The sequence below is a fragment of the Onychostruthus taczanowskii genome, unplaced genomic scaffold (assembly GCF_017590055.1).
Source record: "Onychostruthus taczanowskii isolate IOZ18803 unplaced genomic scaffold, ASM1759005v1 scaffold9, whole genome shotgun sequence".
Lineage (NCBI taxonomy): Eukaryota > Metazoa > Chordata > Aves > Passeriformes > Passeridae > Onychostruthus > Onychostruthus taczanowskii.
The window spans coordinates 11,366,308-11,384,060 of NW_024506993.1; the positions used below are offsets into that span (position 1 = coordinate 11,366,308).

The 17,753-nt window shown below is 39.8% G+C and overlaps 1 protein-coding gene across 1 annotated transcript in view; it reads left to right on the plus strand.

Annotated features, from left to right (window-relative positions):
* EEFSEC (eukaryotic elongation factor, selenocysteine-tRNA specific) overlaps positions 1-17,753 on the plus strand; it is a 129,365-nt gene that overhangs the window by 72,045 nt on the left and 39,567 nt on the right. Inside the window, exon 6 of the mRNA XM_041425582.1 lies at positions 8,231-8,387. Coding sequence (XP_041281516.1) covers positions 8,231-8,387 — 157 coding nt within the window. The remainder of the gene's footprint in view (positions 1-8,230; positions 8,388-17,753) is intronic.

Below are 17,753 nucleotides of genomic sequence, written 5' to 3' on the forward strand. Positions count from 1 at the left end.
ATCCATAATACTAGAATTTGTTTCAGAGTTGTGCCTATGGACTGTTTTCAAAGTACATGTGACAGAAATACTGTCCCTTAAATTTTCTGTTGAGTGGTTGCATGGTGCTGCTATGAATGAGGTGGTAATGAAGGTGCTATGAAGGTGGTAAAATTTAATTATTTAAAATTAAATATCACCTTGGACAGATAGACTCCTCCATCTAACTTATTTCTAGGTATAGGATGTTTCATTGTCTTACTAGGGCTAATGGTGCATCTGCAGTGACAGTGCAATGCCAGTAACACCCTGCATCAGCCAGGTGCTTTCTGGGAGACTGAGGTGGGGTTTGCAGACTGATAGGGGCACCCTGTGAGTAACAAGGCCACACTCTGAAATCTGACTGAGTGCTGCCTGCACGTACAAGCAGTGACCTAGGCTGTCTGCAGAGCTTTGTGACTCTAGCTGGGAGAAGTGGTGGATGTCACTCCATCATCTACTGTAAACATGCAGACGCCACAATTACTGTTTTGCCTGCTTTGAAGTCTGAACATGAATTTGTTTGGTTCTGCTTGGCTGCTGATGGTATGCTAAATACAGTAATAATACAGAGATGAAGGCAATCAGGTGAATAAAAGTGCACAGCACATTCACTAGTTAAAATGCACTATTAAAGAGGAATAGAAAAGATGCATTCGTTTATTGGCTCTTGTTTAGTTTTTGAGTAAAAGAGTTTGAGAAGCTTAGTGGGGGAAGGGAGGTCTTACTGGCCATTAAAGAGAAATACCATTTCTGTTAAATAATGCTGAGAAAAGGATGGTGATGTTTCCCAACATTTCCCAACTCAGCATATGGATTAACACAGCACAATAAATTGGTCATAAAAGTGTATCAGGTAAGTTGCAGAATCTGCCTTCTTGCCCATAGGAAAAAAAAGTTCTGTTCACTCACCAGCAAAAGAATGGCTTACTCCACGTGACTGGGTAGTAGAATTTTGCAAGGTTTGAGTAACACCTATGGTTATTATTTACATTATTAAATTTAAAATGCAGACATGCTTTTGAGTCTTGCAAGTGTGTGGACAGCTGGTCTTGATTTTTCTGAGGTTGTGTAACAGTCACCTGTGGGGGAATCAGTTTGTCAGCAAGGCAACCAATACACCATTTTATTTATTGGATACAAAAATAAATTAAGAATGTTGCTTAGGTTGCAAAATCAAGAACTTGAAAGTTAGGAAATACCAGATTTACAGTTGCTTATGCAACATTAATTCTGTTCCCCTGTGCCTCTACCCTGTGCACTTAATAAGGTAAGGTTCCTCTGAAATTTTTTTGGATGTGGTCATGTTAAGACAATATCATGGAGCATATCAAAGAGGAACAGGGATAAGATTGTATGGACATCTGGCATTTCTTAACTTCTTAAGTGCCCAATTCTGCAACTTACTTTCATATAAAACCTAAGTTATTTAATTTCCTAGGTATTTTTAAAGTCAAAAGATGAAGTAAAACTAAACCTCCATATTGCTGAAGCCATCCCTTTACTGTGCACCTTCACTGGGGCTGCAGTTGTCAATATCCAGTGTAGCACAGGCTTGTGTGGCTTGGTAGCACAAACCTTGTTAGCCAAATGGCAGAAGGAAGCTGTTACCTGACAGAGGAGGTGGCTTTGGCAGCAGATCCACACACTGGAGTTGGAGATCCTCAGGGGAGGGGACAGACTCAGGGTGTTTGAATGTCTTGAGAGATTCAAATCAGAATTTGCTCTGACAGAGCAAATCTGTCAGAGACAGTTCTCTCTTCTTCCTCAGCAGCAGTTGCTTCAGGCAGCTCTTTCCAGGCCTGTCCTGTCATTATTGCCTCCTTCCAGTGAGGGTTTTGTAAGCCTCTGCTCCTCAATTCCCCCCACCTTCCTCAAGCTATTTGTGGGCACTTTCCTTTAGAAAGAAATTTAACTTACTGTGGCTATAGCTGACCTCCTACTATGTGCCAGGTCTGTGCAATGTTCCAAATGAAACTTGCCATGTCCCACTGATGCCTCCTTTTGGATGTTTAAGATTTAAGAACCTGAGATCACCACAGTTTAAAAATACTTTAAAATAGTTAAGAAATTGCCTGTGTGTTTTTAAGTCACGGAGGTACCACCAGCAAATCCTCCTGGCTGCTCAGAACCTTCTCCAGGAAGAGGAGTCATCTTCAGCTTGGCAGTCCTCTCTGTGTCATGCTTCCAAAGCCTGGTCAAGACCTGCACATACCAGCTTGTGGTTTGGTTTTTATTCTTGGATAGTAAGGATCACAGGGTTTTTAATCTGTGTAGCAAGCCAGGGCTGGCTGGTCTGGAGATGGGTGGTGTAGGATGGAGTAACAGTCTTGAGCCTCCACTTCCCCATTTCTGTTGAGGTTGCTTTTTCCACATAATGGGAATGCAGCATAGATTAATAAAAAATGAAATCATGACATGAACCAGTTTCTTCTGACTTGATAAAACTAATGTTTTCATTCAGACCATGTCAGGAATTCAGTGCCTGTGTTTGTTTTGGGATTCAACCCTTCTAAGCTTTGAACAGAGATGAAGGAAACTTGCTCTATAAAGGTGCACTGTGTATGTGCCTGGAGAATGCTGTTGGTAGGGTTTTTAGAACCTAGAGCAGTCTGGTTGTGCACCTCTCACTCATTGTCCTGATTCAGTACTCAGCACTCTATTTTTTATTTTTGCTGCCCTGCAAGGTTTTACCAGGCTCTACTGGTGGCACAATGCTCTGCAAAGAGAAGGGCATTTTATGGCTGCTTGTTAAATGTTCCCAAACTCAATTGTCCCTTTATTCAGAAAGGCAGAGAAAGGAAAATGGTTTTTGTATATAAGAAACGTAGGCTGCTGAGAGATGGGACAAACATTTAAAAACCAAGTTAATGGATATGTGGAGAAGTTAATGTGCTGCCTTCCATTAAAACAGCAGTAATGAGATGTGAAGCAGAAGGCTTCCAGTGCTGGAGGGAGTTGCAGAAAGAAAAGTCTTTATGCTGCTGTAAGTAAGCTCTTGAGGAAAAGCTGTGACTGACCAAATATTCATTCTTTGTACCAAGTTGTTCAGCTAATTCTCAATAACCAGCTATAAGCTAAAAGTCTTTGCAGAGTCAAAAAAGCTGGAAACTTGGTCATTGGTGCAATCCTCTCAGTTCCTTTCTCCTTCACCCTTTTTGTGGCCTCATGTACCATCATTTTCTCAATGCATGAAACCTTGTTTCAAAAGAGAACAGGAATTTGCAGCCTCAAAAATATTCCCATTTCTGAACCAGAAATGGAAAGTGCTTGAAACTGTTTTCTAGAAATAAATGAGCTGTCACTGATCATGATGAAGATGTCTCAAGTGTACTTTTTCTGACGTACAAAAAAGTAATAAAAATGCTTTGTATTTTCAGTATTAGTCACAGGTTCTTTTTGTTCTTTTTTTCTCTCCTGTTGTTTTTCTTCTTTAGTTCCAATGAACCTTTTATGAGTTTGCTCAGAATAATCCTTAGGCCTTTAAAAAAATTTTCTTTTTAAACTCATGTAACTTTTTATTAAAGCAGAAAAGGTTATTCCTTCTCTTTCTGTCTTTTCTAGTATTTAATATTCAGTGTTTTTACTTTGTCTTAAGCCTTTCCTTACTTCCCTCTCATACTGGCACCACTTTTTTCCTTGTGTGTTTCTGTTCTGGTCCACTTTTTTTTTCCCTACAGATACATTATGAGATGAGAGTTATTTGCTCTCAAAATATGTGATGGATTGTTTGTGAAGGTGTTCAGGTGACAGTTATTTCTAAATGATCCTAAAAAGGAGGCTTGTTTAACAGGCTGGACAGTAGAACTTGCTGTCCTGCTCAAAGGGGCATCCTGGAGTTTGTTTTTCCTTGGAATTAATACTATGGTTTGCACCGAATTCCAACACTTAACGTGAACCGTGGGTTTGCAAACAGTCTAAGGCAGGGTAAGTACTGAAGAGATGAGGAGTGCAAGTTGGTTATTTTTTTTGTGCTAACTTCTTGGTTTCAGCACAAGGGTTATGTGCCAGAGATGCACATACTTCACCTACGGTTATAAAGCACTGTTTACTTTTTTTTGTGCAAACACAAAAGCCAAGTGGGAAGGGATATTTCATAAACTCAGTGCTATTGTGTCCTCTGGTCTAAGCCATAAAACAAGAGTAACAGAGACATTCCCTTTGAACTTGAAATCCTTTTCTAAGCTGCTGATCTAACCTAAGTGAGAGGGGGAGACTATACCAGCCAGAAAATTTCTCTTCTGGGTATTTTTCCCATCCTGCCCCTTTTCTTTTTTCAACGTCCTTAAGTGAGTTTGATACTGCACCTCTGCCCATAAATTTAAAAAAATATTATCGTAATGTAGGTCAGTGAACTGAAACGCCACTGTACACCATGGGGGATTAAAGTCAGAGAGGCAGCCCTCTCCCACTCCTACTAGGTCATATGACAATATAAACAAGAAATGCAAGGAGCCTTCAGCTTTTTCTTGCCCTAATCCTTTGTTTATGCAGCACTTAAACTGACTTTTGGGGTCGTCTCTGTCTGGCATTAAAGCCCTAAAGCTTTTTGAAGTTTCCCTGAAGTTAATAAAATTAGTCTGCCCTCATTGCTAGGCCCCTTGCTGCTGCTCCAGAGCAGACTGCGGATCCCTTACTGTCTTTGTGGCGTTTGGCTTTGTAAGTTCATAATATTTTATACCAAAAGAAAGACTGTTTGAGAGAAAAGCAGAAAGCTCTCCCGAAAGGCTGTTCAGCTAATAGGCAAAGTGATTGCCATTGTAGATGTTCTGAGAACTCAAAGGGGATTAACTTAAAATCCCGCGATTGGAGGTAAATTGCTGGTAAAGTAATTGGAAGTGTTGAGTTTCAGTTAGAGAGAACAACATGCATTTCTTTCCCTTTTTACAAAGCAAAGCTAAACCAAAAATATAATTTTTCTTTTATTATTTTCTAATGCAGTCTTAAAGTTGAGAAAATGAGCTTTCCTTCATAGCAATTCTCTGCTACACTCATTTATTTTAATGCAAAGACTGATCCAGTTATCTTAGTTCCTGTTAGGACAGGCATTTTCTAGTTATTTTGTCTTTGTCAGGGATAAACTGGTGATAGGCTCACTGGAGGGCAAGGATGGCACAGGATGGGGTGTGTAGTATTTAGTGTGTGAGACAGAGACTTGGGGTCATAGAGGTTTTATTCCAAACATCCAGTCAGGCAAGTCACTGATCACTTATTATCTCAGCACCACTAAAGTGATTTTGTTCCTAATGGCCTGTAGAGATGCCCAAGGAATCATAGTGATACCTACAGAATGTATTCATTGGTTAAAGGAGGGATTTTATTTTTTTTTTTTAACAAGTTGAATTAAGAACTGGCTGGATGGCGGGACCTAGAGAGTGGTGGTGAGTGGTGCTGCATCCAGCTGGCAGCCAGTCACCAGTGGTGCCCCTCAGGGATCTGTGCTGGGGCCAGTTCTGTTTAATGTTTTTATTGATGACATGGATGAGGGGATTGAGTAAATTTGCAGGTGACACTAAGCTGGGAGCATGTGTCGATCTGCTGGAAGGCAGGAGGACTCTGCAGGGAGACCTGGAATGGTTGGATGGATGGGCAGAGTCCAATAAGATGAAGTTTAATAAGTCCAAGTGCTGAGTCCTGCATTTTGGCTACAAAATAATCAGTAACCCCCTGCAATGTTACAGGCTGGGAGCAGCATGGCTCCCAGGCAGAAAGGGACCTGGCGGTGCTGGTGACACCTGGCTGGACATGAGCCAGCAGTGTGCCGTACTGGAATTGTCTTCCCCAGGGAGGTGGTGGAGTCACCATCCCTGGATGTATTTAAAAACAGACTGGATGTGGCACTCAGTGCCATGGTTTAGTTGAGGTGTTAGGGCATGGCTTGGACTTGATCTTAGAGGTCTCTTCCAGCCCAGTGATTCTGTGACTATTAGAGTGAAAAGAACAGCACAGCTGGAGTCCTTGGTTACTCTCCTGTACTGAATGTACAAGAGCAAGACCCTAAAAAACACATTTCTTTATAAAAGATAAGGGGTTTTTTTTTAATTCAGAGGTTTTAAGTGAGTGTGGCATAACTGAATGCTGATAGAGTTTGTTTCTGTTCTAATACTCAATTAAAGGTTATCATTGCTGGTTTACTCTAAGGTACTTGATGCCTGTAACACTTGTTCACAGAAGTCACTGGAGTTTTTTTTGACAGCCTTGCTGGGGAGACTCTAAACTGAGCCATGCTAGCCTGGTATGATTGCTCGTCCTGTAATTCCATTTTTAATTAAGTTAAAGATAACTTTGAAGTGCTCTTGGAAAAATAAAAGATGCTTAGAAAGATGTTGGCCTTTAATGTTGGCTTCCTGTGCCATTTGAGGGATAACTGCACAAATAATAGATATATTACAGATCCTCCCTGGAGCATATTGTACCATCTGTATTTCAAACACAGGGGAAAGAAACATTAGCCAGCAGTGGACAAGAGAGATGAACAGTTTTAAAATTCTTGTTTTAGGAATAAAAGATTTGTAGGATGAAGTAAGGTTTTAATTTCTCCAGCCACTGCAACTGGAAAAAAAATTTGGTTTTGAGAATGTAAGTGCTTCTTCAGGTTGGAATTAACAGCTTCTTTTTCTTCTAGTCTAGCCAAAGAAAGGGAGGTGTGCCTGAAAGCTTATCTCCCCCCTCAACCTCCACCTATTATCAGGGGCTCTAGAAAAAGACATTATTCAGTTTTGCATTTAAGCCAGAAAGTTGCTGCGCAGTGATACTGCCATCAATGCTTCTCAAGCTGTTTTGAAGCAGTGGGAGAGCACAGACACAACAAAAAACCATAAATGTGTCCTTTTGGGGAAAGATGAGGAGTTTGGGCAGTGAGTGTTGTTGAGGCATCTGAGTGTTTCTGCACCCAGCCCAGAGCAGAGCTGCCTGTCCTGCTGTCCTCTCCACGTGGCAGAAGCAAGAAGGGCTGTAGATATTTCTCATCCTGCACCTGGTCTTGGGCAGGGGGAGGTCCTGCCTGTGCTCTCCAATACTGCACAGCCCTTTCAAGACTCTTTATAGCTGAGCAAGTAAGTTCTGTTTAAAATAAAACAAAAATGAAATTTCTGATGCTAGATTTACTACCATCCTGAGATTGGCATTAAAATGGAGGTATATATATGTAACAAAAGAATAATAATCCTAGGGATTTGAGTCTTTATATGCATTATAGTTTATGGAGGAGGCTTCAGGGAAGGAGAGTTGCTTAAGAAACTGGAAATACTTTGAGTCATCAATATTTTGAGTTCATTTAAACTGAGTAAAGGGGAGTGTTCAGAACTGACTATAATTCTTTACTGTTCTAAGTCACTTTGGTTCCTGAGATGTGAAGAAAAGCTGCAACTTTTACCACGAGAAATAATATTGGAAAGATTGAAGTAATATCCCCGTATTTATTCTGATAAATAAATGCTCTTTCTGTGTCTACAAGGCAGAGTAACTGCAGGCATTGGGTGTACAAGGATATTCACACCTACAGGATTAGGCTCACTTGACTGCACCTTATACTTTGTAATGCCTAAGGGAGGGTTGTTTATCTTGCCTCACCCACCAACCTCACTGCCTCTTGTTCCTGATAGCTTAATTAACAATTCAACTTGGAATGGTTCTTCCCACTGGGTTACAAACCTTGAAATTAAAATTGGATATAGTGGTCATAAGGCTCTTGGTTTAACAGATCAATATGTATGTAAAGGTGAGTATTTAAAAGGCTCTTTTTAGAAGCTATGTCATTTCTTTGGAAGTGTAGCTGTTGGAATGCAGGTCTGGAGCTAAGAGAAAGAATGTTTATGTAGGTGATAATGTACTTAGCTGTAGAATAAATAATGGAATAAACTTTTTGTCAGCATAAGTACTTCAGTGACTTTCATGGAAAGGTTTCAAAGCAGAAAAAATATTTTAATTAACTGATCTTTACAGCATGTTCTTATGTAGGTTTTATTATTCTTATATTTTGATAAGGGAGGTAGAAGCAGAAATGTGTTAGCTCATAAAATCTTCTATGGTTTTAGACACAAATTGCCTTAAACTCAGCAGTTTAGATGACTCACCCAGAGTTTTGCTCATCTGGGGGTAAATGGTTTGTCAAAGGTGGAGTGGTAGAAGTTGCCAAACTTAGCATGTAACATGGATAATTTCCTGTCACTTTAGCTTGTGGGGTTACAAATCCCTATTTTTTTTTTTGCAGGTGATGGACGATTACAATGTGATTGGTCGTTCATTGTTTAAAAAGGAAACAAACATCCAGATTTTTGTGGGTCTGAAAGTGAAACTGTCAACAGGAGAAGATGGAATAATAGATGGTGGTTTTGGACAAAGTGGTAAATTCAAAATCCGAATTCCAGGTAGGTGTTAGCAGTTAACTAATAACAATCTATGTCCACTGTAGAGGAACTTCCCATGCTGCAAGGTGAAGTGCTACCAGTGACCTGAAGTTTTGAAACCAGCTCACAGCCAGCTGGAGCAGTGATCTGGTGGGGACTGTACCTCTTGTAATTACATGATGGTGGCTGTGACTTACAGTGTGAGACTGAGTGGCCTGAAGACACATCCCCTGTGTCAACAAACTCAGGTCTCAAAATGACTTCTTGCTAAGTGGCACTAACACAGAAATCATGCTGTGCCCAGAGAGGTTTGTGGCAATCTCTCCTCTCTTAATGTATGTATGATTTGCACCAGAGCCCTTCTGAACAAATAGAAGAAAGCAAACCTGCAATCATTTTTACCTGTGGCTGCTTATTAAATAGAGTATATTGGATGCAAGTTCCTTAAATTGGCTCTGTTCTGCATGTTATTACCTAACTTGCCTTCAAGCAAAAACTGCTTGATAAATGGGGTTTTGGACATCTTGAGAGTTTTTTTATTGCTTGTGTCTCCTGGTTTTATAATATTATATATGACTGTATTTTTCATCCTTGCTGAATTACAGGAAGGATTTATGCCTCCTTAGGTTAGAGCATGGGAAATTATGGGTGCTAGAGTTTATAAGTGTCATTTACTGGGGTTTTTTTCCTCCTTCTTTTACAGCAGGAGAGTAGTTCTGAGCCTTTTCAAAAGGCAGTAATAGGTGTTGCATTTAACTGAGATTGCAGGATAAGATTTTAAGGATACCAGGCAGTACTTTTGTATTTCAGTTTTGTCTTCAGCCCATTTGTCACTAGTTAATCCCCCACCCTCTTAGGGAGATGAGCAAGATTGCTTCTGTTGAACAAGTGGGGAAAAGAAATTACAGTGTTCTATGACAGCAAACATAGCCACTGATCTTCAGAGAGAGGTGAAGTTTCCTGATTCCTTGCAGAAGATGGACTATCTTTCCATTTCATTTAGAGTGTGATGCAACTGCTCTAATTTTGACCCTCTGCAAGTTTTCTTTCTTCTTCCTATTACAGGATAAGAATTTCTGACTGTATAAAATATCTCATGTGTTCTATCCTAGCTGTACTTCTAGTTTTGTAACCAAATGCTAGATTTTACAAATAGGTAAGGCTTCTGAGAGCCTAATTAGCAATCACACTTCACATTTAAAGAAAAAGGTTGCACCAGATAAGTGTTTGCTTTTAGTTTTCTGGTATAGCAAAGATTTTGGGGATTCACTGAGTTACCTTTAGGTAGGTGATGAAATGATGCATAGATGACCTTAGAGCTGAAAAGCTGAAAATCAAGATGGTGTCTTGCTTAAAAATGTAGTTATGTAACTTTCTTAGTCACTTTTCTCTCCCAGAGGCAAAAATCTGATGAACAAAAAGAACAGGAGGATGGCATTTACATTGCCATTTCTACATTTTTGGATGGAGGAAATGGTTCTTCCTGGGACAGGGAGAAGCCTTAAAAGGAGTCTCTGGCACCCTTGTGGATTTAAGCAGGAACTGTAATTGTCAACCAGCAGTTACATTAAGAAAATTGTATATAGATTTAGATAATGGCATTTTGCTCTGTCCATTAAGCTAGTGGGAAGAAATGATACCTTTCACCAAGGTGTTTGTTATCTAATCTTGGTTACACTCATCAGGTGTTCAACAGCAGACCTTGAAACAGAGGACCCTTTATGGTTTATTCTTTCAATGAGAAGAATATGTGGTAGAATGCTAGAATTTAATACCTCTCTAAAGTAGGCAGAATAATACAACTTAGTTTGCTTTGCTTTAGTCTGGGTCAAACTTGGGTGCTCTTGTTGTTTGGAAAGAAAAGGCAGTAAGTTAAATTCAGTCAGGTTGAGGGTATCAAGGAATGGAAAAGAAGCACAGAATTTGAAATAGCCTAAAAACCTGTCTCTTTAAGAGTTCCAGAGATTTGTGTGTAGGGGGAGGGCCATTGCTGTGATACTGCTTGAGTCAACTGCAGTTCACATTCCTTTGTTAGATCAGTGTTGCTTTTTTAATGAGTCTGCACCCTGTTTGTTAGTTGTTGGTTTGTTTTTTTTTTTAATTTCACTGGTCAGACTTCTCTTTCCCTTACCCCATTCTTCATCTTTGCCTCCTCTCATACAGTCTCTTTCATATTTTTTTGGGTAGACCTTTTTTTAAAATTTTTCTGAAGTTATTTTTCTGTGATTTCTTCAGAAACATATCAGAGAGTAAGAGGGAAGGAAAGGAAATGTCCAGGTTGAAAACTGCCTTGTACTGCCTCAGCCTGGCAGTCCATCAGTCCTCTTGTGTTTAAAACCAGTCAACCCCTAGAACTGAGTTAGCTTGTTCAGCTAGTTGACCTGATGATAGCTGGTGACTGGTTCTAGAAACAAACCTCTCCATGCCAGTAAAAATCAAGGAGATGTGTAAGAGATTTGTGTCCTGACTGCTAAAGGTAATAATAGACCATGGCACATCTTAGGGCACATCAACATGGTCCCTCTGGTACCCACAACACCCTCTCACATGGAGCAAGTGTTGGGCTCCCCAAGTGTTCTTCCACACTCTCTTGGAAATGGCTTGTGTTTGCCATAGATCAGCCTGGGAGCTTTGTCTTGTGTCATCTGTGGGCTGAAACTTGGCAGACCTCAACTGGGAATGGCAGAACGTGGATCTGTTCTTACTCTGGCACTGCTTGTGTGCAGCAGTAAGTCAGATACTTCTCTCTGCTCTTCTGCTTTGTGAAACAGGCATAATTACTATCCATTCTGGAAAAAAAACCCCAAAATAATGAAACTCCTGATTTAGATTTATTCCAGGCTTAGAGCATTAATATTTCTTGAAAAGACATAATTATCTTTCTTTAGAGTACAAAAAGCACATCTAGAGTACAGCATGCAATTGGAAGTTCCTCAGTTGCTGAAAGATGTCAGTACTTTGGAAGAAGTTCAGGGAAGAGCAGCAAGAATGTTGGAGAGGCTGAAGGGATTGATTTATGAGGGAAAGAAGATGAAAAGAAATGCATGAAACTTGGCTAAACGATATCTAAGTGGGAGATATTATTATCCACATGTATTTGAAGAACATAACGGAGAAGAATCCCTTAGGGTGGTCCAAGGAGGTGGAAGCAAAGCTTAGTAACATGAAATAAAGCAAAGTGTAACTTGACTATTGAGAGATGTTATTTAGCAGAGATGTCTTGCACTGCCAGATCATCTTTGCAGATGAGGATGTATTCCAGTTTGACAATATTTATGTGTAGTTTGCCTGGATGTTTGCTAGTGCAGGGTAAAACAGGCAGGTAGTAGGATGGTGGGTGGAAGTACAATTTATTTTTCAGTTCACTTCTCTTTTTGTGTCCAGGCATGCTTTTATTGCTTGTATGACAAAGTATAACCTTTCTAGAATGTTTGCAGCAGCATCTAAAAGAAAAAAGTATTTGCTGGCAGATCTGTTCTATAGGGCTCGGTTGTGGAGCTGTTTGTGCTTTAACTGAAGGCGAAGTTTCAAGGCCTGTTAATTGACAAGATGATGCTTCCTTTCCAGACTGGTTGCATGATCAAATGCATAGAAAGGGGGACATAATCTCTAAACTCACAAGAGAGTTTTGTGTAGTTTAACAAGCTGCTTAAAAAGCAAACGGGGTTTGAAAGGCAGTTTGAACTACACTGCTTTTAAAGTTACGCTTTGTGCGGATGAGGGAGCGAGCTACTGATGGGGCACTGCTTGCTGAGGTGGGTGATATGTGGCAGCTGTTTTGCTTGTAAATGGAACACTGTACAGGGTAAATGAGTGAGAAGTATTGTTCAAGAGCAAGTTTGGGAGGCAAAAACTGTATGTTTAAGTGTCTTATTCTAAAGAAGATAAAAGCTAACAATGACAGCCTTTGGAAAAAGCTTATTTCAACATACCTTGCACCAAGGAATGTTGTGCCAGTTGATAAGACATTTAGAGGAAAGTTCAGCAAATAATTTGAATAACTTAGTGCTAATTGTGAATTTGATTTAACTGTTTCTCACCCAAGAACTGACCCTGTAAAACTGTGCTTGGTTTGCAAAATCATGATCTGTTGCTGTGTGTCTTGACATCTTCTAGAAGATTGACTTTAGGTATGCCCATTTCTTTGGTTTTGGCTCATTGCATTTGTCATGTGCTTGTTTATTGTAAAATGTAGCAACTTTTTAAATCTAATGGGAGCATGTGTGATATCTCAAGCATGGTTAACTTTCCTTTCTGTCTAATTTCTAGTGAACTGTTCATCCTTTCTGAGGCACTGCAATGTGTCTAACTGCTGTTCTCCTCTTTTTGGCTAGAAATTGCTGTACGTGACTTAGAGTTACCTTATTTCTTAATGTGAAAGAAGCAGTGCATATCTAACACTCCTAACAGCTGAACACATTCTGAATTGAGCAAATGTAAACGTAATAAAAGACACTTTTCATGAGAAGAGATAAAAATGAGAATATTGGAGTTATAAGCTTTGTGGCTTCACTGTTCTTTTTAGCCGTACAGGATAACAGGAATTTTAAGTTTCTTAGAACAGGTGAAAACAAAGTGGTTTATGACTTTGTCTTTTGTTACCAGTAACTTTTTGCCTTGCACTTGAGAGAACAAGTCCATTTCACTGTTCCCACTGCTTGTCAGGGTAAGAGGGATTGAAGGTGCCATAAAAGCCTGTTCTGAAGGGACAGCACAGATCCCTCCCTCACCAGGACACAGCACTTCTGGCATTCTGCAGTGTTGGTGTAACAGGACATACAGTGGTCAGAATTCAGCAAAGTGTCTTATTCTTGAGAATTCCTTGTATTCTTACGTGTGAAGTTAAGGGTAGGAATACAGAATATGTTTTCCCCTTAGTATATTGTGGATTGGTACATCTTTGGTGTTTTTGTATTTTACTGCTTTTTTCACTGGATGAGGTCCCCTGCTGGCTTGCAAAGTACTTAATGACATAGTGGGAGAGCTATGAAGTAAGAGCTGTACATGAACAGCACTACTCTGCATGATTTCAATTCCAGTTAAAAACTGAGTGTTTAAAAGTGGAATTCAATTGTTTTTGTATTTTAAGGATTCCTCTTAAACAAGGAAGTTGACTGGAGGTTAAACAGCATGAGAGAAATTGAAGTTATGTGAAGACTGAAAAATACAACAGTAAAATAATTTGTGTATCACATTGTCTTCTGTAACCTCCTCCTTAAGAGCTATCTTAATTGTATTCTTTTTTGATATTTGATTTTTTTTCATTACTATTCAAGGCATATGTCGCTTTGTTCAGGTAGGTCTCAGCACTCCAAGGTGGTTGGCATTTGTGGAATATTACTTTCAGGGGTTTGGGTTCTTCTTAACAATTGCAGGAGACAAGCTTTAAATGGTTGACTGTAGTTAATGTCATATTCACAACTCTGTGATTTGGAGGACACTCCTTACTGACACCAGTAGGAATGGGGCAGCCTAAACCTTTTCATTGCACTGAGAATAATTAAACATCCTGTCACTGAGCAGCATACATTTTGTGGGAGATCTTGACATTTGGAATTCTTTGCTTGTGTTGCATTAGAATAGGATAATCTTCTCTTAGGCCAAATGGAATTTAGGCACATTTAATGTCCTTGTTTTCCCAGCCTGGCTTCTGTTTTAATAAAGGAAAATAAAAAAATGTTGGCTGCAAGGGTCTGGTGGGTTGCCATCCCTGTCAGTATCAGGTGAGGCTGAGCAGGATTTCAGTCAAGAGGAAAAACAAAAGCCCAAGGGCAAAGAAATCTGTGTAGCTGTGTTTTATTTAAAAGCTGGAGATTAGCTCTGCTTGTTCTTTCACAGTCTCTTTTCCCCTACCCTCTAAACCAAACAAAACCTAAAATCCTTAAGGGGTACTTCAGGCATAAATCTCCTTCTCTCATTTTTGTGCAAGTTGGCTGGCGTAGTATGGACAGAGGCTGGGAAACGATTGTTGCCAGAGAGGCATCACTTCCTTGTATGATCCCCTCTTGAGCAGATTAAACTCTAGTGGTGTGGAAGTCCTGGTGACCACATAGGAGCTAGGAATTTGTACTGCATTTGCACAAAAAGGTTGGCCTGAAGGAATGGAGCCTACTTTTGAGTGGTGACATCATGTGAGCCCATACTGACCTTTGAAGCTGAAGAAGCAGATTTATCGACCTTAGAGAGTTCTTGTGGAATCAAAGTCAAAATTTGTGTACATTCCTTCTGAATGAAAACAGAAGTCAAGGAAATAACAACTTACTAATGGCCTGTCTGCCTCATTCATGATGGGATTGGGAGATCCTGGTCTGGTCTGCAATGACACAACTGCAGGATGGAATCTCTGAACTGAGAGCTCTGAAGGGGGAATGTGTTGATAGTGAGATTGGTTTCATAGGCAGCAGTCATTGCACTCTGGAGCAGATGCTGCTCCCAGGGCAGGTTATGACTCTGGATTTGAAGTTTCCATCTGTCCAGCAGGTTTTTTTTTCTGGCATCAAGCACATGTGGACTATGGAATTATCAGACATCAGGTGATGTAGCAGCATTTGAGTGTGTCTGCAAGAAAAGAGTCCAGCTCCTGTGTAAGCCCTTGTGTTGGGTACAATATGTTCTACACAGTGATCCTCTGGGTCATTGAAAAGAGTGAGAGGGAGCCTTTTATTTTACTGCCACACATCCTTTCAATTCTTGTGCAAGAGGAGCTTAATGGAAGTGCCATTAGTGTAGCAGAAGGAACATTGGTGGTTCTGCACCACATTTCTGAGCCCTTTTTGCTTCCCTGAGTAGCAAAGCACCTCACACTTGTACAAGTGTGAGCTCAGCCCCAAAGCAAACTGAGCTTTTGCTCTGGGCTTTGCTGCCTCTTGGGTTCACGTGCAGTTTGTTTCGGTACGACTCAGCAGAGCATGTTTTTCTGAGCTTATTGTGGAAAGCAGTAAGGATATAGGTGCTGCCTCAATCTATAAAGACAAGGTGGTGAAGTTAAGCATTTAGAACTTCAAATATAAAAAAAAAAAAAAATCTTAATTAGCTCTCCATTGTGAGATGCATTATGATACCAGGTCTAATTCAGTCATTGCATTCTCCACACTGACACACGCAAGGAAGCTTTGCTGGTTTTGGTGATGCTTTGTAACTGACCTGTTGTCCTGTACTGAGGGATTTTTTCCTCCACAGTGAATAATCAACTCCTTTATTTTTTGCATTTCACTGGAGTCCTGCTGTAAATATGAAATCAATTATTTGTGCTATTTATGGAAAAAATCCTATTAAGAAAATAAAAAGAATTTCAACAGATGGGATTTATTTGACCATAGGGTATCTTAACTTCTACAACTTCTACCACTTGGGGAAGAAAAAAAAATACACAACCCACAATCAAAAGAAACCTCACTTAGTAATCACTTGCATACATTTTCTTTTCTTAATACTTGCTTCCAGTCTCCATTGAACCTCTCTTCACTTTGACTAAGTTTTTGCTAATGCTCTCACCTCTCTCCTCTTTGCTTCTGTTCTTTATTCATCTGCCCATCTTTCTTGGTCCCTGAAGTTGGATGTCACTGACAGCTTGGTTTGCCCTCAAATATTTCTACCAGCGTTTTCAGGCTTCTGTAGGGATGTGCAAGGTAGAGGTGATTTTTTCTGACCTGTGGATGTTCTAGTGCTGCAATATTGTGAGCTCTTGAAAGGAAGGGCTGAAGGAAAATCCAGTTTAACTCTGTGCCTGAGAGTGCCCTCTGCAGATGGAGGCTGTTGGGAATTGAGCTGCCAAAATAGTCTGCTCCAAGTACATTCTAATTAAGTTTCCTTTTTTGCCTCCAAGAACAGCAACTGCTTTACTGGTTATCCTGAAGTTAAGTTTCAAATCCCTGCTGCAAAATAGAAAGATGCTATAATAGAATTTATTTATCTTAATTTGAGGATAAAATCAGGATCTGATAGTGTGGGAAGAGCTTGGGAGACGACTGTGGGTTTTTACAAGTATTTTTGAAACTGAGCAGTTGTTGTTTCAATTGGCAGTGACATTAGTAGTCAGCTGTCCAAAGTACTCATGACAGTAAGCCCCCAAAGAATGATTTTCCTATTATTAAAAGGAGAAAAAAAAAATCTGTAAAGATTGTTTCTTTTCTCAAATAAACTCAGGTCATATATAAGATTCTCCTAAGCCACAAGAACTAGATACATAAATTAAACAAACTGAGATTTGCACTCAGTTGCATGTTTTTAGGATCTGGGATTTCAAAAGAGGTGCACTTATCTTGAGATTTGTGGTAAAACTGAGAGCTGGAAATGCTGCTGTGTATAATAACCTTACTTCTGTGTGGAGTCTCTTGTGGTTGCAAGTCTTTCCAGTTAATCCAGGCTTTGTTATTTTGGGGGAATGCAGTTATTCTGGAAAGTTGCATTCCCTGGGAGAAAATAAGCATCTTGCACATTTAGGGCTGTTACTTCGCTGAATTTTGAATAATTATAACAGCAGCTGTAAGCTCTTGGAGCCCATGGCCCAGTCCAGCTCCCTGGCAGGGCATGTCTGCAGGGGATGTGGCCAAACAGGCTCCATTTGCCTGTATTTGTTCTGTGCTTGCATTTGCCATCACATCACCCTTCACTTCCTTGGGCACCATTTCCAAATTATCTAACACCTCTTGGCTCCATGCTGCTGTTATGTAAACTGCCCCTTGGGCTGTCGTGGGTCTTGCTTCACCTGCTTAGGAAATCCTTTGTTCAGTGGGGCTCTTTTGCTTACTGAAGGTTACCTTTTAGAAGAAAAAAAGAGGAAAAAATCCAACATGTGTGTGGAGGCAAAATTAAGTATTCAAAATTGGAAACGGAGCAAGTTTATTTCCCCTATAAAAGCAATCCTACCCTATGTGATGGTTCTATAAACACACAATTTCAGAATAGAACCATATTCAGGTTTTAAAATTTCTGTTGCATTTTTATTTTGGATATGTTTCATTTTAAAGTGGAGATGCCTTGCACAGTCACTACAACCCACTTGTCCTGTTTCTTACATACCAAATTATTTAATTTTGACTTCACTGGATTTGTGCTGCTGAAGTTTTAAGCAGTTTGGATTAGAACAAGGCATGGAACAACACAATTGCTCTTACTTTCATGAAATAGTAGAGAAGTTTAATGTACCACACATCCCACAAACAAGAGCAGGATGCACATGCTACCTTCTGTCTGTTTTTTTGTTTTTGTCTTTCTTAGGTGTTTCATTTTGCAAATTCAGTACATGCTGTAGTTTTAAATTTGAAAACTTTTTCTTGAAAAAGAATGTAACTAATAGTGGGTTTTATTATGTGTCTATACAGTTTGGCTGAGCAACCTTAGAGCATCAAAAAGTAATAATTTGGTAATACCTTGTACCTCCTAGAA